This window comes from Babesia bovis (assembly GCF_000165395.2).
Source record: "Babesia bovis T2Bo chromosome 4 map unlocalized Chr4_1, whole genome shotgun sequence".
NCBI classification, from domain to species: domain Eukaryota; phylum Apicomplexa; class Aconoidasida; order Piroplasmida; family Babesiidae; genus Babesia; species Babesia bovis.
In genome coordinates this window covers 262,149-285,310 of record NW_026261571.1, presented here as the reverse complement: position 1 = coordinate 285,310, position 23,162 = coordinate 262,149, and the positions used below count along the sequence as shown (strand labels likewise).

Genomic DNA, 23,162 nt, shown 5'->3' with positions numbered 1-23,162 from the left:
TAAATGCATTGTTATCACATTGCGTTTTGTGTATTATTACCTAGAAGCACTTTTTATGCGTCCATTGCTTATACATGGGCGAAATTCCACTTTTAATCATTTACCATTTTGTTATATTATCTTACACATGTGGTAAATATTGTTTATAAATGTAGTATTGGGTAGTGTATGTTTTGTAATTTGTATTAATTTTTATGTTTCTACGTGTAGGCGGGCAACTACGTAGAGATTAGTTATATATATTTAATAATTTCACCATATTCACTAGCGTCATTCCCTAATAATATTTATTATCGCATTTATATTTTGCAACAGTAATATATAATGGATGTTGAGGAAGACTTCCCTCGTTCCAGTGAGGTGGTTCTGGAGTCCTTAGGCCAACCTAAGCGTCGTGATCGTTCATCTGAGGATAAAAGCAACACATTCAGTTTCAAGGTTCCTACTACTAGTAATCGTTCTCTGAAATCTGGTAAATTATTTCAGCGTGGCAGATTGCCTACTTATGATAAGCTAGAGGCTGGTTCTCTTCTTTTGGGTAGTGTTGCTGTTATAGCGCCTAGTGGTTTACGTATTCATCTTCCTGGTGGTTTAGTAGGCTTTGTTCGTGCTTCTGATGGTGTTGACATACCGGAATCAGCTCGTCAGCGTCCTGATACTATACTTTCTGGTTGTGTATCTGTAGGTTCTCGTGTTGTCTGTTCGGTTCTTGAGGTGAAGCGTCATTTTGTGTTACTTAGTATGCGCCCATCGGTTATAAACAAGGGTTTATCATCTGGTGCTCTTACTACTGGTATGTTATTACCAGCATCAGTTCGTGCTCATGAGGACCACGGTATTATATTAGGTTTCCACTTGGGTGACTCCAGTAGCATTGGTGGTTTCGTTAGGTACGACGATGTGGAAAAAACTGAAAATGACAATCCACCTCTAGACAACGATAGCCCAGTCCTTGAGACCGGGTTAACCAAAAGAGAACCTCCCAAGGACACCTTCAGGGAACTTCTCACCAATTTACCACTATATTCTACTGTATATGTCGTTGTGGAATCTGTGAATGAATCTCGCCAATTTGCAACATGTCGCTGGCCCTGGAGTTACGAGTACCCTATGCCGTTAGATTGTTCCATCCCACTGCTTAGTGTTCGTCCTGGTTTACTGTTATCTGGTGAGATATCTGACATTCACATTGCTGCATCATCTTTGGGTGGTGGATCATTATCGCATTGTAACTATGGCTTTGATTTGAAGTGTTTGAATGGTTTAAGTGCTATAGTTCCGGCACTGCATTCAGTTGTTGATTATTGCAATCCTTCTTCTTCCACGGGACAGCAGAACGTGGATACCACTGGCAAAGCCACTAAGAAGCGCCGTGGCAAACGTGTTGAAGAGCTGGATGACTCATCGCAGGAAATTTTGGGTTTGGAGGACATTGTTATAGCTCGTGTAATCTACGTTAACCATTGGAACAAGACTGTGTACGTATCTCTATTATCTCACGTTACCAAATGGACCAGTCCCAAGGGCCACAGACATAGGCTTGTAACTCCCTCTCTAAAGACTTATTGCAAGGTATTGCGTGGCATACCAGGCCATGGTATTATCTTTAGTCTATATAGGATCCAAACACAGGAAGAGCTGGATTCAGGTTATTCTCCAGAATCTCTAGTCTTTTCTGATACTGAGCTCGGTTTTTGTGAATCATCTCAGTTATGTGATGACAAAGGTGATGGTCCACATTCTGTTGTATCATCGGACGCTCAGCTTGCTATGAAGTTTACTTTAGGCAGTATCCATTCGTGCGTTGAGTTTGGATATGACTTTTTGACTCGTTTTGTTCGATTAAGTACTCGTGAATCCTTGCAGGGTGAGTCTGTGTTATCGCCATTTCATTTATCTGGTGGTTCGTTGTTGAAGGGTGTGATAGCTCACATTGGATCTTTTGGTATAACAGTTCGTTTATCTACGTTGGTTCATGGTAGGGTATCCCTTGAGCATTTGACTGATGTTCCTTTGGACACTATTCCTGACCGTTATTCTGTTGGTGGTACCATCAAGGTCCGTGTGCTTCGTTTTGACCATGTTCATAACATATTACTCTTAACTGCTAAACGTATTCTACGTAAGGACTTGAATCCGTTAATAAATCTGGATCAAGTTGTTAAGGGTAATGAGGTTTTGGGTTATGTTTCTCGTGTTTCTCAGCATTCGGGTGATAAGGTGACGATTAGGTTTTACAATGACTTACAAACAACATTGGATCCCGAGGAGGTATCTGAGGCTAAGCGTCAGGATATAGATCTACGTAACGGTTCTGTAGTCCGTGTGGTCATTAGCAAGGTTGACAAGCGCCGTCGTTTTTTCCAGGTAACCTTAAATCCTGAGAAGATGTCGCTGTTAAAGGCTTATGGCAATGACCGTGCTAAGCGTCGTCGCGAAATACGTCGTGCTGCTTGTAAGAAGGCTTTTACTAATCACGTTAGCTCTCGTAAGCATAAGGAATCCAAGTCATGATCTTGGGTGTGGTGTGTATCACATTAGCTCTTTCAATTTGTGGATCACATAGTCTATATAATATATTCTATTGATATCGTATGCCTGTGTGTGACATTCTATGTTATTATTGAGTCTATGTGTTCATAATTTCAATGGTATCATCTGGTACTCGCGTTAAGCGTCGAGCTTCAAAGCCATCTCGTGAGAAGGATGGCTCTTCTGATGACGTTACTCTAGGCGTTGACTCTTTGGGCTGGTCTCTCGATAACGAGATATTATCGCATGTTGCTTCAAGTTCCGAGCAACCGAAATCTGTACCATCTGATGGCAAGATTCAGAAGAAATCAAATCTAAAGCGTCGTCGTAAGGAAACAGTCTCATTTGATCTTGATAATGAGGTATTTTACTTGTTTTCGTGCTTTATTTTGTTTTAGTTAGCCAAAGAAACTGAGCTCCGCGCTGCGGAGCGTAGATTACTAGAGAATGAGTCTAGTGGCAGTGTTGAGACAGTATTTGATTTTGAGAAGCGTGTTGCCACTGGTGGCAACTCAGCGTCATTATGGATAGAGTACATGGCATTTCATCTTAGGAATGGTAGTTTAGAGGGTGCTCGTCAGGTAGTTCGTCGTGGTCTGGAGCGCATAGATTTTCGTGCGATATCAGAGCGTCTTACGCTTTGGGTGGCCAATATTAACATGGAGTGCTTATATGGTGACCGTGTAAAGGAGGTTTTCCAGGAATCGCTTCGTTTCAATGACCCTAAGACGATGTACCTCAAGATGATTAGCATTTTTGTGAAGAACGATCGCTTATCGGATGCCATTGAGGTTTGTGAGCGCGGTATTAAGAAACTGGGTAAATCTAAAAAGGTGGGTGCACTAGATCATATGTCATATTTATTAGTTTTGGCAAGCTTATTTACGTTTACTATTTGAGCATGTGAAGGACTTTGAAGAGGCCCGTAAGGTGTATAATCGTTGTTTATTACGTATTCCTGATCACAAGAAAGTTTACATGATGACTTCTACGGCTTTGCTCGAGTTTAAGTTTGGTTCTGCTGAGAGGTAGGTGTGATTTTATGGTCTGTATGGTATTCCAGGGGCCAGATGATGTTTGAGAATTTGTTATTAGACAATCCTCGTCGTATGGATATTTGGATGCAGTATATTTGTGCGTATATCAAGTTTCAGCTGACGAGTCCGGGTATCAAGCGTTCTGATGGGCTCCGTTCTATACGTAACTTATTTTTGCGTATAATTACTCTTGACCTCAAGCCCAAGAAGATGAAGGTGATATACCAGAAGTGGGTTTCGATATGTATATACATAATACACAGGTGGATGGAGTTTGAGTGTAATCATGGTGACTCCAAGTCGAAATCGCTAGTTCAGCAGAAGGCTCTTGAATACGTCGAATCCGTTGAGGCTAAGTTGAAGGCTTGAATGTTATTAATCTGGTTCATTCACTCAGGGATGAAGCATTAGTGCAACATTTGTACTTAGTGGCAATCTTTTGCTTACACATTATGATATAATGTCATGTTCAATTCTTTACTGGTGTGTATGTCACTAGTATGTCCTTTGTGTCGTTCATTAATTACTAATGCATATATGCTCTATTTAAATCGCTTATGTATAATCCAGTGGTTTATATTAATCTGGTGTAACTTCAATAGCACTGTTCATGGGTTATGTGTTTGACCGCTGGTTACCGCGGTGGTGTCACTAATTCCTATAAACCATAGTCTGTTTCCAATGTCAGTTACAGGTCCTTCTGCTAATATTAGTGCTATATCTCGTTTGTCTGAGTTTGAGTTAGAGAAGGGTATAATTGGCGAGTCGTCATGGCACAATCGGTATAAGGATTCCTGCTACATATTCATAGGTTGGTTTAATGTATTATACTTCACACAATTCCAGGTGGTTTACACCGTCGTATGACTGAGGGTGACATTATAATTGTATTTTCTCAATTTGGTGACCCTATAGACATCCATCTTAAGCGTGACAAGAAGACTGGTAATTGATGTGTCTATGGTAATCACCATATATAGGTGCATCTCGTGGCTATTGTTTTTTGGGATATCGTGACCAGCGCAGTACTATATTGGCTGTTGACAACTTTAACGGCTCTACTTTATTAGGCCGTCGAATTCGCGTGGACCATGTATTAGATTACAAGGCACCCGTTGAGTATGAAGACGAGGTAAGTGTTTTTTGTATCGCACAGAATATACAGGTCGATGACGAGGGTAACAAGATTCGCAAGGAGTATAAGGCCAGTGGTGCTGAGGGCCAGGGCATTGATAAATACTATGTAACTTCCAGCGAGGCTATATTGCGTGATTCTTATCGGCATCGTCCACAACGGTCACGTGAGCCTACTGACCGTATGGATGAGGACGAACGCTGGGCCTTGGAGTTTGAGAAATCGTTACGCAGTGCTAAAAAACCGGAACGGCATTCATCTGAAGAGAGGTCGCACACTCGGAAGCGCAGGAGTCGATCTCGGGAGAGTCACCGCCACACTTCACGGTCTCCGCATGGCAGGGATCGTCGGAGTCGCCATCGCAGTGAGCATCATCGCCGCCGGGATAGGCGTTAGATCGCATATATTGTATAATTCTTGATTATAGTACACCGGGGCGTCTGTTATGTCTTTTGGCTATATCCATGTAACATTTACACATTTGTCTTATGCAGGCTCTGTGTTAATACAGTACATCGTTGTTTTTGATGTGCACGTGTATTATAAACTTCTGATTTCTTTTGCACACTTGTGCACCTTAGACTTGAGTACCCGCTGGTCGGTGTGTTCCTTCTAGTTGTTTCATTGTTTGGGTTGTTTGTTTTGTCCTGTGTTTAATTCTAGGGTGTAGGTCTCTTATTCTGGGATATTGTCTTGTTGTGTTATATATCGTTGGTGTTAGTTTTGTGTCACTGTTGACCTTCGAGTCTTTGGTTCGGGGCTTTATATTTTTTCTCTTTTTGGCACATGATGTGTTAGTTGTGTTTTTATACTGTGTATAGAATGAGTGATACTGCGGGTAGTGTTCACAATTCACCGGTGTCTTCTTCGGGTACCGCTGCACCTTCATTTGGTGGCGGTGTGGAGAGTATCAATGACGGACCTGCTGGTTATACTGTTTCATCACCGCTAATGTCAACTGCGGATATAGGCATGCCTACGGGTATTTCTACTGCGCCTTTGGGTAATGATTTGGCTGGCATGAATCAGCTACCAACTGTCTATTTGCCACCAATTCACTATACCTACGACCGGAAGACAGGACAGTTGGTTCAAGTAACTGAGGGCAATCAAGGAGTGAATCCTGGTGTGGCTATTCCTCGTACTACTGTGTTAAACTCCAACAATGTGGCAACATCATCACCTGTTCCTCATAGCAAGAGTGCTCCTGTAACTCCTACTGGTAATGCCTCACCGGGTTCATTTATTTCTCAAGGTATTCCGGGTCAAGTATCGCAGCAATCTAGATTTGTTGGTGTTGACGTGCCAGCATCATCGGGTATTTCGGGTTCATCATTGCAGGGCTCTCAGTTCCCGGTTCCTCCACCTAGTGCTCCTATGGTTATGCCACAGGGTATGTTACCTACTGCTCCTATTTCTACTACTGGCGTTTCAACTCCTGGTGTGACAACTGTTGGTCACACTATGACATCTGGTATATATACGAATCCCGTATATCCTCAGGTTAATTACGTTGCTCCACCTGGTGGATACCCTCCTATGCCACAATGGCAGATGCCTGTTGGCTTCGTTCAACCAGGTGTTTATGGCAACCCTGTAGGTGTACAATACCGTGAAGCGCCATTACCTGTTAATCCAACAGGGGCTACGCAGGCATTTGCCAATACATTTCAGCGTGCTTACAACGGTACTGCTAGGGTGTTACGTGGATTCGATGACATGTCATCTGGTGACATGATGCATGGTGTTCAGCGTATGCTGAACCCTGCTGGTGCTGAATTTGTCAAGGCTGCTGTATTCAGGTTACGTCGTTTAGAGGATGTGCCTATAGCTTCTGGTGCTATGAGCAGGGTTGCTTACAGTTTAGTTGCTTATTTCGACCCTGCTACTGAGAATTACGGTGTATATCACTCTCATCCTCGTTATCCTCATCAGGGTACTGCGGGTCACTTGGTTAATTGTGACCTTGATGGTGAGGTTGTTAAAATTCCCTGGCAGGGTGAGCCATATGTATTTGTGAAGATTGTTGAGCATGTGAATCAGATGGAGACTGTGGTAGGTCGTTTAAAGCTGCATGTGGAATCACTTGTTCGTGACCATCCTTTACGTGTGAATATTATAAGTGACCGTAATAACATTTGCGGTACTGTGATATTTGAATTTTCGGTTGGTCACATGAGCTTCGAGGAGATGCGTGACGCTCAGGACAAGGCGTTACGCTCCGCTACTGAGCGTCGCTCTATGGAATACCAATATCGTTCTCGTAACTATCCTGATTACGACGCTTCATTGCGTCAGCGCGACCAGTATGCTCGCGACAGTCGAGCTTCTGAGTACCAGCGTGCGAATCCGCCTTACCGCGGTCGTTCTTACACTCCAGCTACTGGTGAGGTGAGTTACTATCCAATGTGTAATGTTTTCAATGTTTAGGTTCGCATTCCTGCTGCTTTGAATCACTTTGTGCGGTGGTGCTGTGACATCACAGACAGCGAGTTGTACTGAGGCTTTTATGGTGCCAACTATTGTCTTATAATTACTGTTATTGTATAATTATATTTGCACGATGTTTGGTGGTCGTGGTGGTAACTTTCGTAGCGGTGGGTGTGGTTATTTTTAGTATGGTTATTTGTATCAGACGTTTGGTATGCTCCTCGGCAGGACAACTACCGTTCTCGTGGCCAGGGAAATTCTTCTGGTGGCGGGTCCAACTATCGCAACAACAATTCTGGTAGCAATGCATCGAGGTAGGTGTTTTTGTGTGACTGCGTTGCCAGGTTGACTAACGGATTCTAGGCGTGGCGGGAAATCTGATTCCGAGTCTACGATATGCAAGCATCATGCGTACAACGGTGTGTATATTGATTGGGTGTTATAGCGTTTACAGAGCACTGTCGGTTTGGTGCGAAGTGCATCTATCGTCATACATTACGACGATTACTCTATTTAAGTGACGTTTGTCCGAAGGGCGTTACTGCTATTGCGTTATGCCATGTGAGCGACTCTCGACTTGATATTTTTGCCGTTGGTCAGGGTACTAGTGTCCGTCGTCTGTCACTTTTGGGTGACATGTCTGGTGGCGTATCTCTTATGGAGCAGCGCACGTTTACCTTGAATTTGCAAGACGCTTTGAAGCATCCCTATCAGCCTCGCAATCGTCGTTCCAGTGACCAGTATTTCTACAGTTTGGAGTGTATAAACGACTGTTTATTTACTGGTATTCGCACGGGTCACATATCGGTGTATCACATTCCCACTGGTACTTCCACATTGATTTTTGGCCACACCTCTCCTGTTGTTTCTGTGATACTGGTTGATCCTGCTGTGATTAGCGCCTGTGACTCCGGTAAGATTTGCATTTGGAGTTTCGACAGTGTATCGAATAGTTTTTCATGTGTGAACTCCCTTGAGACCAACAGTACGTTATCCTGTTTAATCGAGGTGACGGACGGTGTTAACCGTCGTTTATGGGCTGGTGGCAGTGCCATTACTGTTATCGACCTTGCTACGTTATCGGTAGTTCGTACATTTCCTATTCCCAATGGCGACTTTGTCAAGAGCATGTTGCGTTACGGCCAGCATGTGATTGTGGCTTTGCAATCTGGTGACAGTGTTGTCTTGGATGGTAATGCTGAGCTGGTCTATAGGAATGCCGGTGATGGCGTTGTACTTACCGCTATGAGCGGTATGCAGAGTGAGCAAGGTGACTTACTGTTACTTGGCAATAAGAATGGATTTTTAAGTTTATGGCACCTTCCGGCATTTACACTCGATGGCGTTTTAAGTTGCGGTTCTGAGGGTTCTCGTAACTACAAGTGGCCTGGCATATCTGCGATAACGTCGCTGGGCGGCGGTATGTTTGTCACGGCTGGTTATGATGGCAATATGCATATATTCCGTTACACAACGAATCCCGAAACTTCATTTAAACCACAGTAAGCTTGAATCACGTATGTTACATGTGGTATTACTATTCATACATTATAAAGCCTCCCTCCAATGCAGCTCTAACATGTTACACCTTTTAAATATGGATAGCTCTAATATATTCATTAAATATTTGTCACTACTTAGCGGCACAGTACGATATCATCGATCTTGAGGATCATCATGACGGTTTCCGCTGCTAGCTTGATTGCTGACAGCGTGACTAGCATTGGTTGTATGATGTTATCATCCATCATGTTTGCTACAATGCCCTTCTTTGAATTAATTCCATATCCCGCTCCCTGTGCGTCAACATGTTTATTTCTAAGTTCGGTGATGACCATCATTGGGTTAAGTCCTGCATTTTCCGCTAGGGTGTACGGGATAACTTCCAAGGCCTCTGCAAACGCCTTTACACATACCTGTTCGACACCGTCTAGTGTCTTAGCCCATTTGGCTAATCTTTGTGACAGTGCCATTTCCGTTGCGCCACCACCTGCTACTACAGCTCGTTTCTTGACTAGGCACCTAACCACGCACAGTGCATCGTGTAATGACCGTTCCGCTTCATCTAGCATCAATGAATTCGATGCTCTAACTAATACCGATGCCGTTTTCTTCATATTCACTCCAGTTATCTTCACTATTTGCTGGCCACCTTCATATTCTGACTCCACCAGTTCTGCGTTACCCAGTTTATCTGCGGTGAAGTGGTCCAGACTTGCAACTTCCTCGCATCCAATAGTCCTGGTAATAAATTCAATATCGTCCCTTTCGATATCCTTGATTACCATGATTTTAGCTTTAGCTAGGTAGTCCAGTGACAGATCGGTGACTGCGTCCCTGAGTATCGACTTTTGTATTAACAACACATTACACCCCGTGGCTGCTATCTGCTTTACCATGCGTGCTGTTATAAGCCTTTCTTCCCTCATTATACGGTCAATTGATTGATAGTCCTTGACTACTACTGTATTTTCCATATCAGTCTTGGGTGGCGACAGGCAGAATTGGATGAGTCCCACTTTAGCATTAGTGATTCTTGTGGGCCCGCTTGCAGTTCGTACAATCTTCTGCTGCGTTAACACAAGTCCATTTACCATTTCGGTATCTTCAACCGTGCCTCCTATACTCTTGACTACGCGTATATTCTTGAGATCTACGTTGGTTGAGTCCTTGTGGTCCATAACTGCAAGGACGCTTTCTACAGCGATTGGTGCTAGCAGCGCTGCGTTTGTAGATACTACCTTTGAATGCAGCGATATTTCGGCGATATTGGTCAGTGTATCCTTATCCTCCAGTGTTATCGGCTTTGCTATCTCGCCAAGTATTTCATCACACTTGTCTACTGCCAGCTTGAAGCTGCTTGCCACGGTTTGTGGGTGTATACCCTGATTTAGCAGGTTATCTGCCATTTCCAGTAGTGCTCCGCAGACCACAATAACCGATGTGGTACCATCACCCGCTTCCACATCTTGTGACTTACTGAGTTCCACCATCTGCGTGGTATATAGAGTGTATATTTCTAATGATTGCCACTGGCACACTTATTAACTGCAAAAAACATACCATTCGTGCTGTTGGGTGTACTAGCTTCAGTTCCTTCAGTATAGTGGCACCGTCGTTAGTGACTGTAACTCCAGTCTTACCGTCTTGGATCATCTTGTCCATGCCCCGGGGTCCTAGGGACGTGCGTATCATGTCAGCCACCGCTGCTCGGGATGTTTACGGAGTCAATCACACCTACCACGTGCAGCTACGATGTTCTGTTTGCGAACGTCAGTTTGCTTTTCATTGCGGTTCCACACACCGCCTTTGGCGGCAGGTGCTGCCGCTTCTGTAGCGACCTTTGCCATTTATTTAAACACAGCAGTGTTGCAACAAATGCTGTAGTTTGTGGTCCAAGAACAGCTATTAACTGGATTCCTGTATGGTGTCTTCAGCGTCACTATACAACGCTGTGGCGTATATTACACTACCCAGTGCTAATGATCGCCCGGTTTATATAACAACGAGCGAGCCAATAACACATAAAATTGCGTGTTTAGGTACCCGTTACAATGGATGTGTGTCTATATGATTATTATGTACGTTGGCGTGCAGCGTCGCCCTAGGCGACCTTCCATGTCGCATCGCACCACAAGTTCTATATAAACACTAGAATTACACCCCAATTCCTTGTTTATAGATCTATTATATCCTCATAGCCTTTGCGATACTACAGTATCGCTGTTTATATATTATCGCGATGATATATTAAGTTGCGCTCCAGGCAACTGACTTGTTAAGACTACGCTTTTCCTGTTACTTCGGAATCTATACCTGCTGCAATATCAAAGGGCTCCAATGCTATGCAGTGGAAACTAGTGCGCTTTGCACTAAAGTATAGAATCATAGCCTATGTCACTGGGGGACTGCGTATAAGGGACATTGGTTGTACACATTGTTGCGTTCTATAGATATATATTAGTGACACAGTATCTCAAGTGGACCTAATACCCAGTGTCTATGCCCTGGTTCATCCTGGAAACACCCAACTTGAATTATGTGTTCAACATGATTTGTGCTATTTTAGAATATATAACGCTTAGTACTACACACATCACTTTGTTTTTTTACCAAAATGTATTATCGAATGTTTACATGTGCTATATCAATCGGTAATTACTTTATTGTTACGTAAGGCGTTGGAACTATGTTTTGGGTTGTATTCCTATTATATTTTTGATATACATATAAGATGTGGGATTGTGATCGTGTTAATGGAGGAAGGTCATCGGTTTTCCGTCCTGCGGGTCAGGTTGGTCTTGTAAGTTCCGATGGCCTGGTGTGCCTGAGTGTCATGGGTTCAACGGCCTTTTTGGTATCTTCCACCCAGCGCCAGTATACTGTTTACGATGCCTTTGCTATGCGTGTGGTATACGTATCACTCCCTTTGCAATGCCGCATTCGTCATATCGCAACGTTATTTGAAAATGTATTTCTGGTTCTTGAGAACCGTTGCATATACTCGTTCAATCGCTATGACTACCGTGAATTGGTAAACCAGCATACAGTGGCTATATGCGGTATAGTGGCTAATCGCGGCTATTTGTTAACCTACAGCAGCAAGGAGTTGATTTGCTATGAGAATGACAACGGACCTTCGGGGGGGAATAACGAGAATTCAATCTCCAATGGAGATCTGGTTTCAGGGTCAAGTGCCCATCTAAATAAAAGTGAATTATGGGTTCCTAGTACCACAATAACTGTTCCTGAAGGCCTATCGTTGGATAAGGCAATACCACTAGTAGGGTTCAATAACAAGGCTATATTATGTTTTAGCAATGGCCAAGTCATGCTCTATAACGTCCGTAGCGGCCAGTTGGTCCATACATTTAATTTTTCGGATTCCGTACTACTGGACCAAGTGGTTGAAGGTGGTAGCGCCATTAGCGCTGTGGTACAATCTGAACTCCAGTCCAATGCAATCGTTGCTTTTGGCTATGGTAACGGGGATGTGCTAATCGTCGATATAAAGTGCGACCAGATACTTGGTCAATTCAAGCTATCCCAGCAACAGCGGTGTGCCACATCATTATCGTTTGTGTATGACTCATCGGGTATACTGCAGCGTGGCAACTGCAGTATGACAGCTCGTGAGGTATTACTAATCGGGGCCTACAATGGCGATATTATAGTATTCGACCTATCTGAGTTCCGTACGTTCTCTGTTATCGAGCGTGCCCATGCAGGTCCTGTTTACCATTTATTCTATATCGAGCGCGCTAATAATGTGATCTCTGCTAGTATCGATAACTGTTTCATTTTGTGGTCCATGGATTCTGACAAGCACCTACTGCGTGAACTCAAGAGTCGCCGCGGTCTCATAGGCCATGTTAACATGATGGAGCCCTATGATTCCGAGGAGCTTGATCTACTTGTTTGCAGCCATTCGGACGGCGTTGGTCATCTCTCCAAGATTTCAACTATCCAGCAACTTCGTTGCAACACATTCTCCACTGGTGTATTGAAGTACAAGTTGCGTCGCATCACTGCTGTGTCCTCGTGTTACCAGCGCCACTACGACTGGCCTAATATCGCAACATGCCACATGAAGACCGCGGTAGTCCACTTATGGAGTGGCCACCGTCGTGCTTTAGTACCTGGCGTACTTCGCGCTCCTGGTGTCACGGCTACTGCAACTGCTGTCTGTATCAGCACTTGCGGTAACTACGTCGTCGTTGGCTACGAATCGGGTGCTCTACACTTATTCAACCTACAGGTACTGTAGATCTATCCATTCACAATGCACACAGAGCACGAATCACGAGGAGGAGTTGCTATACAAGCGCGATGGCGTCGCCACATCAGCTCACAAGGGACCCGTTATATTGCTATCCTTACTATGTGGCAACCAAGTGGTCTCCATATCAAGTTCTAGTGATGTAAGTCCCTTAGAATCTGTTGAATACTTCTCAGGACCGATTGATCCATTTGTGGGATATCACAAAGATATCCTTGAAGCACAGCTACGACCCTGAGATCCCCAAGGGCGTTAGTGTCCACCTGGCAGTTGCAGGCAAGCTGCTCACAGCCCTTGCGTGCTCCAATGGCATGATATACCTGGTGGACATTATTGGCAAGATGTTGGTTCGTACCATATCCTACGGCAACGTCAGTGCCATGTGCTTCCACCCTAACGGCAACTGGCTGATTGCCGCCTCAACGGACTGTACCATGGTGATATATGACATTCTATCGGCTTGTTACGTGGATTACGTTAAATTCCAGAGTGCGCCTTTATCTGTGCATCTCGATTCGTCCGGTGCTTTTTTGAATGTATCATTAGCCAGTTCACCCGGTATGGTACTTAGGTATGCCAATAAACACGTATTTGAGCTAGGTACCAAGAATATGGTGTACAAGGACTTGAATAGCAGCCCGGTTTTACTGGAACTGCCGTGTATGCCTACGGAGGACGCTCTTGGCGTCACTGAGGTGGTACCAGATTCCACATCTGACACCACGGATGACATTGAGATGGTGGCGGAATACAAGTCATGTATTAGCCCTTTGGCGCCAGGCCTATTGACATTATCTGGAAAAAGCTCTGGGTGGCTCCAGAGTGTATTGTACCTGGATGAAATAAAGGAAAGGAGCAAGCCTGTGGAGCCCCCGAAGCCACCTGAGGAGCTGCCGTTTTTCATCCCAACTACATACAAGGATGGTCAGTTGGTATTCAAGGAGCCGGATGCTGAGTCCGAGCATGCCACATCGCTACCGCAAACGAAGATAACAAAGTCAGCGGGTTCCACTGAATTCGAGAGCATTCTACTGTCTACTACCAAGTGCCCTAGGAAATACAAAGGTAAGTTGTACAGTGATAACTGATATCCCGCAGACATGATGGCATATTTGCTTTCGCAGACGCCATCAGGAGTACATCTAGCGCTATCGTTACTATCATCTGGGTCTAAGGTGCGTTTGGACATACTTTATACAAACCGCTCAGGAAAAGACCTTGTCCACAATGCTGGATTTCTTTAGATACTACCAGAAATCAAGGGAGCATGCAGATGCTCTACAAGTGTTTTTACACGTGTTTCTGCGCTACAATGGCGAGGACATTACGCAACTTCGTGGCAAGAGTGAGTTGGATTCCATCGCAAGGCTCGCGTCAGGTTTACGCGAGGACAGTCTATCCTTCCAACGCCATTTTGAGCGTATATCATGCTTCATTAAGTTCCTAACACACCTTCAAATGGAGTAATTGTTTCGCGTCATTTTATGTGTACACATTTGGGTTTGTGCTGGAGTCCCGATAGCAGTGTTTTTGCCATGGGAAAATTCCCTAGTACCACATTGTTTATGAAAATGTGTTTTCGCTAGTGTCTAATATCGAGGTTCTATGATGAACCGTATTTACACATACTTTGTTACCTCGGCGCCCGGAGGGGCCACCCGGAACGCTCTGCGATGCAAGCTTGCAGAGAATTCAGATAGGGACTACTTGGTGTGTCTCAAGAAGTCAAGTATAGACGTCTACTCGCTGGAGCAGATTGGCGCTGACGATGGCGACTGCCGGGATTCCAATGCGCCAGTACTTACTGCTACTGTCGAAGGGCACACTATCCTGGTCGATATACTAGAGTTCAGGCCTCCTGGAGCTACTCAGAGCCATTTGCTAGTGCTTACCTCGAATTTCCTGCTGATTCTACTAACCTTTGATGCGAAGCACTCTCGCTTTGTCTCTAGGCCGTTAGTTTCACTGCAAGTAGGTTTCCAGTGATTCGTATTCATTAATAACAGGAGCCTGGAGCGCCGAATATTGAATCCGAGGTTATACTCCGCGTTGATCCTGAATACTATCTTATATTTTTTCACGGCCAGAAGAAGACTATAAAGTGCGTGATACTTGATCGTTACGATTATTTTAACATAAACTATGTAGTCACTATGCGCACTGGCCAGACTATGTTCCATGATATAGCCTTTTACGACATTTGTGAGAAGACTGCTGGCCCAAGCTCCCATAAGAGTTCGTCAACTGTCCAGCGTGCAATGAATGTAGCCGCTCTTTCAGCACCTTGTCGAACTGACATACACCAGGGAAAGTACGTCCTTGAGTGTAAGATGCTACTGCTGGCTTCCAGTGGTATCACTGATGATTCCAGCGACTCGGAACGCAGTGACCTGTGCTACTGCGGATTAAGGCTGTTTTTCGAGATTGAGCGATTTGACGGCCGGCGCCACTTTACCTCATATGGGTGCCTGCCATTATTCCCCGAAGTCGTAGTTTTGCCACGGCACCTCACCAAGTTCATGCCTCTGAAGCTTAATCCCGGTCCCAGGCACAGTGACAGTTTAATGTTACTAGGTTCCCAGGGACTGGGATTTGTATCATTCCGTGACCCTAAGAACGTGAGGCAGTTCCATGTTGATATATCGGTAGGTCACATAAGCTGCTACTGTAGCGTGGTTGACAACTGGCGGTATATTATCGGTGACGACACGGGTGCCTTGTACCTACTGGAGCTCATAGGCTCCAGCATGTCAGTCAGCAGCGCCTTAAAGCGCAGAGCCGGTGCGTCGCAGTCATCAGCACCGACGTCCAAGGCAGTGGCGGCAACCACTTGCAACGGGATAGTGGACATTGTGACCACGAAACTCGGTGTCTACTCGCCACCCTCGGCCCTGGTCATGCTTAATCCTAACCTGGTGTACATAGCTGCAACGGTAGGTAATTGCAGAACTGTCCGCTTGTCGGGGATTGACGATCGACATGGCATTGGTATGCAGCTGACCCCAATGGACTGTGATAACCCAAGACGCGTGGATGCGATAGACGATAGTTCCAGGATACTGTCTATCAATGATGCAACTACCCAAGACAGATTACAGGCTAACGACGCATGTAGTGATCCCACGGAGGAAGAATACCATACCATGGACGAGGCTGATGATGAAGGGTTCCAGGACCCATGGTCGCCGAAGACATGGGAAACCTGGAAGCAAACTAACCTTGGACCTATAGTGGACTTTACATTTGGTCCACAGAGTGATAGCGGCGCAATACCCATACTGGCATGTTGTGGATACGGTGCCGAAGGACGCGTTTGCAGTATAACCAACGGTGTCGCTATAGATGTAATGGCATCGAGCCCGGCAAGTGGCGTTTTGTACACTACGGCGCTACCGCTGTTTAATGAAGCGAATAACAACTTTATGATATGTACCAGCTATTTCAATCGCACCCGGTTCTACAAGGTAGTTGTGCCGCCAGCCCCAAAGAGGGATCCCAGCAAGACTGCCATTGACTTTGTGAAGCAGCCGCTATGGGTAGTAACGTCTATGGACCCTAGTTCCCACAGATTCGTGGAGCATATGCGCACGCTGTTGATGGTGCCTTATGGCACGCAAATGGTATTGCAGGTAACTACAAATGGGATATCCCTGGTAAATTACAAAAGCGTCGCGATTCCCCGGGTTGATCATTCGCTAAATGATATATGCAAGATAGCTGGGATAGCTGTTGGCAGTGGCGTTATGCCTATATCTATAGTCAGCTGCCACCTTTGCGATTCTGGAGTGTTCATAGGGTTGTCAAATCACGTATTCCTCATCTTGGATGTATCCAACGGCGTGAAGATATTACACAAAAGTGTGCTCCCAAAACAAGTGTCTTCTACAGCATACCTCAGCGGGGGTGATTTCAAGACTAAAAGGCGAACGGGATTAATAGCCGTGTCAACATGGGAGGATACTGAAATATCCTTGATATCACCCGAGGGGCTCCAGATGCTGCATACGACAAAAGTACCCTGCGGATATGGTGTGGCAATACGGGCAGTGCGCTTTGGTGTTGTCGGCGATGTAGCACTGGTTTTTGCTGCACTCTCCGACGGTACCCTGTGCGTGTACCGCTTGAAGTTTGGCGACTGCGATAAGGATGGTTTGGGTACAAATACCCAATTGTCAATGGTCATGGAAAATGTAATCAAAGTGAGTAATGGGCCCATAGGGCTGGATGCCATATCTATGCACGCTTCAGTGCCCGGTTCTGGTGGGACTAACCTGCTTAAAAATCGCATAGTCACCACTGGTGATAACCCAATGCTTATTTATGCCAATCGTGGTAAGCTTGAATACGTACCCGTTAACGTACCGCGTATTGATACTGTCACATCTTTCAACTTTGTGGAAAAGAACCCCCAAGGCGTGTCGCTGGTGTTTACAGACAAGAAGTCCATCCATATAGGCCATATGGACACTGCTTTACAGCTACATGTTGAGACTATATGTAGCGGCAGGTCGTTTGAGACCATATGCTACCATGACGAAAGTGATCTCGTGGTAGTAGGTTGCAACGGTGAGCTCATTGCTGATTGTGATATGCCGTCGATTTCTGATTCATCGGTCACTCACAATGACTCTAGTGTTTTCCGATGCATGGATGTTGCTTCCTGTGGTACAATCCCAGGTGTATACGTTCTGAAGTCATGTGTCAAGTTCATCCACCTGGGTACTAAGGAGGTGGTGCATACCCTGAATATGCCGCAGCGTCATGTAATCACCAGCATGTGCACAGTTAAGTTCGATGGCCCCAAGACGTTGATAGCGCTAGGTTCATCATTAATCCAGGATAAAGATGGAGTGCCTTCTCAGGGGTACATATTCCTGGTGGATGTCATAAAAAGCGATGCCCACAAGTGGAATGTGGTATTCCTGAGAACTTTAAACTTCATAGATAAGGGGGTAACCCAAATGACACCGTGCATTAACCAGTTGGTTGTGGCATTGAATGAGACTGTGGCAGTACTCTCATTGGTCCGTGGCGCGGATCCAGAACCCAGTGATACTTTGCGTAGCTACAAGATGGAGGTGCTACACGAATCAGATGAATCATATGGACAGTACACTTTAGTAACCCGTGCTGAGTACAAATCGTGCTCGTATGTAGTATCGTTGGATGCATACCAGGATGTTATCGTTATAGGTGATTTGATGAACTCGATGCGTATGCTACAGTGGCAGGGTACCGAGTTACGCGAGGTCTGCAAGGACTTTAACAGTGTATATTGCACCGCGGCAGCCGCAATAGATCAGACGTCCTGCGTTGTAGCAGATAGCTCTGGCAACTTTTACGTCTTTGCTAAGCGGCAGGTAGTGACTAACGACGCCGAAGCTATAAAAGCAGAGGACGTTGGGCTGTTCCACCATGGAGAGCTTATTAATCGTATACGCCGTAACCCTAAGGTGCAGTCCAGAGTGGCCCTGCTAAACGGTAACTCCGACCATGACATGCCAGAATTCCCCATGAAAACCTATTGCAACAGGCCATTTTGTTGCGTGCAGGGAGATGTTTCAGCCGCTATATCGCACAGTTCCTGCAATGACCTGGTACGTGGCCTAGCCAAACCAAACAAGTTCTGGAAGTATGGTTTCAAGACTATACTGACATGCGTCACTACATCAGGGTCACTGCTACAGCTGTGTATATTCGACGACACTAAGTTATTCTGCAGATTGGCGTTTGTTGAGGAGGGTATAAACCGTATACAACCTCAAGCTGGTAATATTTCAAACGAACATTGGCGCTCGTTCAAGAATCGCTGGATGATGTGCGCCGCTAAGGGGTTCATTGATGGCGACGCCATCGAAAGTTACAACAGACTGGATACCAGTCTGAAGTCAGAGGTATACAACATGGTATCCAAGACTGATGCCCATGGGCTGTTCTACTCCCCAGAGCTGCTTTCCCTGGAGGTGGAGCACATCCAAAGGCTGCGGCAATGATACTCCTCCAGGAAACATTGCTATGATAGACATCACGTAAGATACAGCATTGCTAAACATAATATCAACATTAAGACAAACGTTTTAGTGTATGAATCAAGTATGATGTAGCCGCTAAATTAAAGCTGGCCACAGTCGACAATCTTAACCTCCTTGGTAGTAGCACCGCTACCAGAGCCGTAGCGCTCCATCTTCTTCACAACGTCCATACCCTCACTGACCTCACCAAATACAGTGTGCTTACCGTCAAGCCATGGGCAAGGAACAGTAGTAATGAAGAACTGAGAGCCGTTGGTGTTAGGACCGCTGTTAGCCATGGAAAGAAGACCTGGTACACTGTGCTTAACGGAGAAGTCCTCATCATTGAAACGTCTGCCGTAGATACTCATACCACCAGTACCGTTGTGGTTAGTGATGTCACCACCCTGGCACATAAACTGAGGAATGATACGGTGGAAAATAGAGTTCTTGAAGTGGCACTTCACACCCTGAACGGTCTTGTCACCCACACACAAAGAACGGAAGTTTTCAGCAGTCTTTGGGGTAATGTCGTCAAAGAGAGTAAACTCAATGCGTCCAGCAGGAGCGCCGCCAATGGCAATGTCAAAGAAAACACGTGAACGAGACATTTTGGACATGGGTTCTGAGTAAACGGGATATGATTTTCCTGGTGTGTAACCTGTACCGGTAGAAGAAGTCTGTCTAGGAATCCTGTAAGCTTCAGCTGAAGTAATTACAGTAAGTGCTAAACAACACAAAAGCCTAAAAAGCATCTGAGTTCTAAGATAACACACGAATCTGTGTAGGTAGAACCAGTGTAGATTTGTTAATAGTAACCCAGAGGCTTAGCAACACAGCAAGTAGTGGTAATGGGGTAAAAACCAACAAAAAATGTGGCATCACGGCACGGAATAGACCCCTAGCTACTAGCTAGCCTATGCCGTGGCTCATGTACGTATTGGTAGCTAAAGAACTCTCCTTGGATACGTCCTCTAACACACCATCAGACAACACTGTAATTATGTGTTACAAACACATCTAAATACCAGGATTCCATGGGTTCTAATGCCTAAATTATAAGTGGTATATAAATGAACAGAGATCCCTGTAATTGTCATGGTTACTGCTTTTGTATAGCTTATACACATTCGGTGTGCCCATTGGCCATACCATGGCCTTCCACACACACTTGGGCTGATTTCACATAATTAACAATACACATAATAATACTAATGGTCAAGGAATCTACCAAAACAATTGCCGGTAGCAGTGCTGTATCATGTGATGTCGTGGCGTCTGCCCTGGCAGAGCGCTTGGAGTCGTTATCGTTAGACGGCCCATTGGCGGCAGCGTTGGATAATGGCGACTTTGATTCTACATCCGGCTACCCACCGTGTGAGCTTGAAATAGAAGTTCGTCTAGGGTCCATAAGGAACGTACGCGATGGCCAAAGGTTCACCTTGCCCAGTGCTACAGACGCACTGATCAGCGATAGAGCTTTTGTTAGGTTCCAACCAAGTGTAACTAAAAGCCAATTTCAATCCGCTTTCACACTAATCAAGCAAATAGCGGAAGAACGTGGTACCAGTGATGAATGGGATACTCAGCTGGGCATCCTGACCTTTGATAGGTTCTTTAAGTTACCGGAGTACGAAGAGCCCGTGCGTATTAGCGTGCCACAGAACCAAACTAAAGGTGCAAAGTCATTTGAAGCCATACGTAAGGTAAAACTGCTTACGTGGAATGTGTCCACGGGTTCATCTATGCGGGATACCCAAATGAACGACGATAATGATGATGTCGGGGACCAGGAAATTCTAGACTACAGAATAGCCGTTAACCTGGAATACCGAGTGCCGATACGTGACCTGCCGAACACCAGTGCCGCCACCACGCGAAGGAAGAAGAATAGGAACACTTACATCAACAAAAAGGGGCACTTACGCTTTGACCTCACACAAGTTCAGACCGTAGAGTCTGACTCATCGGTAACCGATGATAACAACGCACAATATGAAGTTGAGGCGGAGTTGAACGGTGGCGTTATTATCAATCTGCTGAAGTCAACTGGACTAAGTTACGATAAAAAGATACAGCTACTTAAGCACCACTGCAGCACACTTATAAGGTCAGTTAGGCGTTTACGGGACGTTATCATGCGAGGTGAAGCCTACTCGGACGATACCGGTATCGCTCCAGGTGGGATGATGACCAGCAAGCTGGGTCTATGCGATTTGCGCATGGTGCAGCACCTAAATGAAGTTGTAAAGAGATATCGCAAGGTAGTGTCGCCACAACTACCACTAATAGGCGACTACCTGTTCAGGGCTATAACACCTGCCTTAGAAAAAGGTGCCATAAAAAGGCAGAAGGTATCACCATATAGAGAGCATATGGAAGATATAGAAGGGCCTTTCATAGTCACTGACAGCGGGCCGAATCGGAGCAAGCAGGTTGTACTGTCAAAACGTACTGATACAAATTAATTTTAGTTATATAGGCACCTGGAGCTTACGTATGCTCTCGGTAATCTCGTGTATGCGCTGATTCGTGTCAGCTAGCTCCTGTTCCAATAGGTGGAACCTACGGCGCTCAAGAGCCGGTGATTTCGGCTCAACCTTGCACCGAGTCATCTCCGATACCATGCGATCCTTCTCTATATAGAGACTCGTTAACTCAGACTCCAGGGAGTCGATCTTAGCCTGAGTCTCGGCATCAGGGCAGTCAAACATCGTAGGGGCGAATATATCACGATAAGCTGGCTTTGTGTTCTCGGTTGGTAAAGGCTCTTTAGTAGCTGGTGACCCTGGAGCATCAATGGTGCAGTCAGTTTGCTTCACGGGGACATAACCACGTTGCTTCATCACATGTGCCTGGCACTTGAGTTGGAACAACTCATTCTCACAATCCTTAAACCTTTGCTTCAAATCGTCAAGTTGTCGTGACAAGCCAGTGTTCTCGCGACGCAACACACGGTTGTCCTCTGATAGCTGCTCGCATTGGTATTGAACCGATTCTAGCTCACGACGCGTTTGAGCTAACTCCTGACGCTTGTCACACGTAGCGGTCTCAACACGTGCTAAATTACGTTGTTCCTCTAAACGCTTGCACTGCTCCTTTAGCGATATTATAGTGCCGTTTTCCAAGGTAGATACATGGGTTTCCAGTTTGTATCGCTCAGCAGATAGCTCAGAAATCTCCTTTTCAAGGGCACGCAGCTTGGATTCTAGGGCGCACTTCTCGTTATTGGCCAGTTGTGCTGCTAACTGCATGGACTCAATCTCGAGACGAGCATCTGATAACTGGTCCTGTGTGGATTTAAGCTCGGTTTTAGTAGATGCCAGGTTACGCTCACACTTGGCGTAGTTGCTGCTGGCGGTTTCCATCTGTTTGTAGGCAGTGGCCACCTCATCGTGCAAGCGGTCAATCTGCTGGACCCGTTCGTTTAAGTCACCCTCAAGCTCTATCACCCTTTGCTTGAAGTTGATAAATGAGCGTTCAGTAGCACCCAAGGTGGAATTTAACCTAATGATCTCACTAGATTTGGCATTACACTCCTCCATTAAGCTGTCGTAGGACTTCTGGAGACGCTGTAAACTGTCCTGCATCAACTTTGAACGGCGCCTGTTCTCAACCTCGTCGAAAGCTAGGCGTTCCTTGTCGACCCTGAGCTCTGATACTTCGGCTACTACTGAGCTGTGCGCCTGCGACATCTCGCTACGAATGTTCTGCAATTTGGACTCCAGCTGTAAGGAGTACTCCCGCTGCAAACGCTCACTCTCAGCGTGCATGTGGCGCTCAGCGGCAGAAACTACATTGTAGAATACCTTGCGTTGGGATTCACTCCAGCCATCAAGGTCTACATTGAGTGACCTAAAGAAGTCACTCTTGGCAGCCATTGTCATGTAATCGGTTTTCTGCTGCACATCCTTGGTGACTCTAGGAAAATGAACGCTCTTATGAGCGGGCGCGACTACTTCCGATTGACAAGGCTCGGTCATTGGAGGAATCCATGATTTGGTAAGCCTCGATCTTGGCACTGGCTTTTTCTGCACAGGTGCCTTGGTCATGCCTGTAAAGGTTACACATTCCATTGGTAACCACTTACCCATCTGTATACTCTTGTACAGAGCATCCGTGTCCTCTAAAGTGGATCTCAGGTTACGGCAGATGCCGTCAAGCTGCACATTCGCCATCGTTACAGCGCCTTGTGATGTTACACACCTACCGCATAGGGATTTAAATATATTATACCA

At 45.5% G+C, this 23,162-nt stretch overlaps 11 protein-coding genes across 11 annotated transcripts; 8 read left to right on the top strand and 3 right to left on the bottom strand.

The window, feature by feature from the left end:
* The first annotated feature begins 262 nt into the window (after nucleotides 1-262).
* BBOV_IV005080 (uncharacterized protein) lies at nucleotides 263-2,541 on the top strand. The gene has a single exon (XM_001610387.2). It carries the CDS (start codon nucleotides 325-327, stop codon nucleotides 2,512-2,514), a length of 2,190 nt encoding a protein of 729 aa, XP_001610437.1. The 5' UTR covers nucleotides 263-324; the 3' UTR covers nucleotides 2,515-2,541.
* Nucleotides 2,542-2,604: 63 nt separating this feature from the next.
* Nucleotides 2,605-3,983, top strand: BBOV_IV005070 (uncharacterized protein). Its single transcript, XM_001610386.2, has 5 exons — nucleotides 2,605-2,894; nucleotides 2,931-3,365; nucleotides 3,400-3,560; nucleotides 3,596-3,799; nucleotides 3,833-3,983. Exons 1-5 carry the CDS (start codon nucleotides 2,649-2,651, stop codon nucleotides 3,936-3,938), a joined length of 1,152 nt encoding a protein of 383 aa, XP_001610436.1. The 5' UTR covers nucleotides 2,605-2,648; the 3' UTR covers nucleotides 3,939-3,983.
* Nucleotides 3,984-4,109: 126 nt separating this feature from the next.
* BBOV_IV005060 (RNA recognition motif domain containing protein) lies at nucleotides 4,110-5,109 on the top strand. Its single transcript, XM_001610385.2, has 4 exons — nucleotides 4,110-4,380; nucleotides 4,416-4,514; nucleotides 4,550-4,701; nucleotides 4,735-5,109. Exons 1-4 carry the CDS (start codon nucleotides 4,251-4,253, stop codon nucleotides 5,098-5,100), a joined length of 747 nt encoding a protein of 248 aa, XP_001610435.1. The 5' UTR covers nucleotides 4,110-4,250; the 3' UTR covers nucleotides 5,101-5,109.
* A 218-nt stretch (nucleotides 5,110-5,327) lies between these two features.
* BBOV_IV005050 (uncharacterized protein) lies at nucleotides 5,328-7,270 on the top strand. Its single transcript, XM_001610384.2, has 2 exons — nucleotides 5,328-7,095; nucleotides 7,135-7,270. The coding sequence occupies exons 1-2, from the start codon at nucleotides 5,527-5,529 to the stop codon at nucleotides 7,204-7,206; spliced, it is 1,641 nt and encodes a 546-aa protein (XP_001610434.2). The 5' UTR covers nucleotides 5,328-5,526; the 3' UTR covers nucleotides 7,207-7,270.
* Nucleotides 7,260-8,673, top strand: BBOV_IV005040 (uncharacterized protein). Its single transcript, XM_001610383.2, has 4 exons — nucleotides 7,260-7,301; nucleotides 7,340-7,448; nucleotides 7,498-7,553; nucleotides 7,589-8,673. Exons 1-4 carry the CDS (start codon nucleotides 7,268-7,270, stop codon nucleotides 8,638-8,640), a joined length of 1,251 nt encoding a protein of 416 aa, XP_001610433.1. The 5' UTR covers nucleotides 7,260-7,267; the 3' UTR covers nucleotides 8,641-8,673.
* Nucleotides 8,674-8,752: 79 nt separating this feature from the next.
* Nucleotides 8,753-10,673, bottom strand: BBOV_IV005030 (putative T-complex protein 1 delta subunit). Its single transcript, XM_001610382.2, has 3 exons — nucleotides 10,376-10,673; nucleotides 10,198-10,340; nucleotides 8,753-10,127 (listed from the first exon to the last, which is right to left on the bottom strand). Exons 1-3 carry the CDS (start codon nucleotides 10,482-10,484, stop codon nucleotides 8,772-8,774), a joined length of 1,608 nt encoding a protein of 535 aa, XP_001610432.1. The 5' UTR covers nucleotides 10,485-10,673; the 3' UTR covers nucleotides 8,753-8,771.
* Nucleotides 10,674-11,221: 548 nt separating this feature from the next.
* On the top strand, nucleotides 11,222-14,426 carry BBOV_IV005020 (WD domain G-beta repeat containing protein). The gene is made up of 5 exons (XM_001610381.2): nucleotides 11,222-12,892; nucleotides 12,927-13,055; nucleotides 13,090-13,978; nucleotides 14,012-14,088; nucleotides 14,123-14,426. The coding sequence occupies exons 1-5, from the start codon at nucleotides 11,369-11,371 to the stop codon at nucleotides 14,378-14,380; spliced, it is 2,877 nt and encodes a 958-aa protein (XP_001610431.1). The 5' UTR covers nucleotides 11,222-11,368; the 3' UTR covers nucleotides 14,381-14,426.
* A 10-nt stretch (nucleotides 14,427-14,436) lies between these two features.
* On the top strand, nucleotides 14,437-18,961 carry BBOV_IV005010 (CPSF A subunit region family protein). The gene is made up of 2 exons (XM_001610380.2): nucleotides 14,437-14,884; nucleotides 14,920-18,961. The coding sequence occupies exons 1-2, from the start codon at nucleotides 14,519-14,521 to the stop codon at nucleotides 18,904-18,906; spliced, it is 4,353 nt and encodes a 1,450-aa protein (XP_001610430.1). The 5' UTR covers nucleotides 14,437-14,518; the 3' UTR covers nucleotides 18,907-18,961.
* A 34-nt stretch (nucleotides 18,962-18,995) lies between these two features.
* On the bottom strand, nucleotides 18,996-19,723 carry BBOV_IV005000 (Peptidyl-prolyl cis-trans isomerase cyclophilin family protein). The gene has a single exon (XM_001610379.1). It carries the CDS (start codon nucleotides 19,677-19,679, stop codon nucleotides 19,026-19,028), a length of 654 nt encoding a protein of 217 aa, XP_001610429.1. The 5' UTR covers nucleotides 19,680-19,723; the 3' UTR covers nucleotides 18,996-19,025.
* A 351-nt stretch (nucleotides 19,724-20,074) lies between these two features.
* Nucleotides 20,075-21,447, top strand: BBOV_IV004990 (mRNA capping enzyme beta chain family protein). Its single transcript, XM_051767918.1, has one exon. The coding sequence runs from the start codon at nucleotides 20,139-20,141 to the stop codon at nucleotides 21,390-21,392; it is 1,254 nt and encodes a 417-aa protein (XP_051623249.1). The 5' UTR covers nucleotides 20,075-20,138; the 3' UTR covers nucleotides 21,393-21,447.
* On the bottom strand, nucleotides 21,368-23,160 carry BBOV_IV004980 (uncharacterized protein). The gene is made up of 2 exons (XM_051767206.1): nucleotides 23,015-23,160; nucleotides 21,368-22,978 (listed from the first exon to the last, which is right to left on the bottom strand). The coding sequence occupies exons 1-2, from the start codon at nucleotides 23,100-23,102 to the stop codon at nucleotides 21,399-21,401; spliced, it is 1,668 nt and encodes a 555-aa protein (XP_051623248.1). The 5' UTR covers nucleotides 23,103-23,160; the 3' UTR covers nucleotides 21,368-21,398.
* Between the last annotated feature and the right edge of the window lie 2 nt (nucleotides 23,161-23,162).

Bases quoted from the DNA above. Each gene is read 5' to 3' on its own strand.
- BBOV_IV005080 (XM_001610387.2), top strand. From the start codon at position 325: ATGGATGTTGAGGAAGACTTCCCTCGTTCCAGTGAGGTGGTTCTGGAG.
- BBOV_IV005070 (XM_001610386.2), top strand. From the start codon at position 2,649: ATGGTATCATCTGGTACTCGCGTTAAGCGTCGAGCTTCAAAGCCATCT. The intron at 3,366-3,399 runs GTGGGTGCACTA...CATATTTATTAG, and splicing joins AACTGGGTAAATCTAAAAAG to TTTTGGCAAGCTTATTTACG. The intron at 3,561-3,595 runs GTAGGTGTGATT...ATGGTATTCCAG, and splicing joins AAGTTTGGTTCTGCTGAGAG to GGGCCAGATGATGTTTGAGA.
- BBOV_IV005060 (XM_001610385.2), top strand. From the start codon at position 4,251: ATGTCAGTTACAGGTCCTTCTGCTAATATTAGTGCTATATCTCGTTTG. The intron at 4,381-4,415 runs GTTGGTTTAATG...ACACAATTCCAG, and splicing joins TTCCTGCTACATATTCATAG to GTGGTTTACACCGTCGTATG. The intron at 4,515-4,549 runs GTAATTGATGTG...CACCATATATAG, and splicing joins TAAGCGTGACAAGAAGACTG to GTGCATCTCGTGGCTATTGT.
- BBOV_IV005050 (XM_001610384.2), top strand. From the start codon at position 5,527: ATGAGTGATACTGCGGGTAGTGTTCACAATTCACCGGTGTCTTCTTCG. The intron at 7,096-7,134 runs GTGAGTTACTAT...TTCAATGTTTAG, and splicing joins ACACTCCAGCTACTGGTGAG to GTTCGCATTCCTGCTGCTTT.
- BBOV_IV005040 (XM_001610383.2), top strand. From the start codon at position 7,268: ATGTTTGGTGGTCGTGGTGGTAACTTTCGTAGCG. The intron at 7,449-7,497 runs GTAGGTGTTTTT...AACGGATTCTAG, and splicing joins TCTGGTAGCAATGCATCGAG to GCGTGGCGGGAAATCTGATT. The intron at 7,554-7,588 runs GTGTGTATATTG...TAGCGTTTACAG, and splicing joins CAAGCATCATGCGTACAACG to AGCACTGTCGGTTTGGTGCG.
- BBOV_IV005030 (XM_001610382.2), bottom strand. From the start codon at position 10,484: ATGGCAAAGGTCGCTACAGAAGCGGCAGCACCTGCCGCCAAAGGCGGT. The intron at 10,341-10,375 runs GTAGGTGTGATT...CATCCCGAGCAG, and splicing joins GAACATCGTAGCTGCACGTG to CGGTGGCTGACATGATACGC. The intron at 10,128-10,197 runs GTATGTTTTTTG...TATACCACGCAG, and splicing joins TACACCCAACAGCACGAATG to ATGGTGGAACTCAGTAAGTC.
- BBOV_IV005020 (XM_001610381.2), top strand. From the start codon at position 11,369: ATGTGGGATTGTGATCGTGTTAATGGAGGAAGGTCATCGGTTTTCCGT. The intron at 12,893-12,926 runs GTACTGTAGATC...CAATGCACACAG, and splicing joins TACACTTATTCAACCTACAG to AGCACGAATCACGAGGAGGA. The intron at 13,979-14,011 runs GTAAGTTGTACA...GATATCCCGCAG, and splicing joins GTGCCCTAGGAAATACAAAG to ACATGATGGCATATTTGCTT.
- BBOV_IV005010 (XM_001610380.2), top strand. From the start codon at position 14,519: ATGATGAACCGTATTTACACATACTTTGTTACCTCGGCGCCCGGAGGG. The intron at 14,885-14,919 runs GTAGGTTTCCAG...CATTAATAACAG, and splicing joins GGCCGTTAGTTTCACTGCAA to GAGCCTGGAGCGCCGAATAT.
- BBOV_IV005000 (XM_001610379.1), bottom strand. From the start codon at position 19,679: ATGCTTTTTAGGCTTTTGTGTTGTTTAGCACTTACTGTAATTACTTCA.
- BBOV_IV004990 (XM_051767918.1), top strand. From the start codon at position 20,139: ATGGTCAAGGAATCTACCAAAACAATTGCCGGTAGCAGTGCTGTATCA.
- BBOV_IV004980 (XM_051767206.1), bottom strand. From the start codon at position 23,102: ATGGCGAATGTGCAGCTTGACGGCATCTGCCGTAACCTGAGATCCACT. The intron at 22,979-23,014 runs GTAAGTGGTTAC...TAACCTTTACAG, and splicing joins GTACAAGAGTATACAGATGG to GCATGACCAAGGCACCTGTG.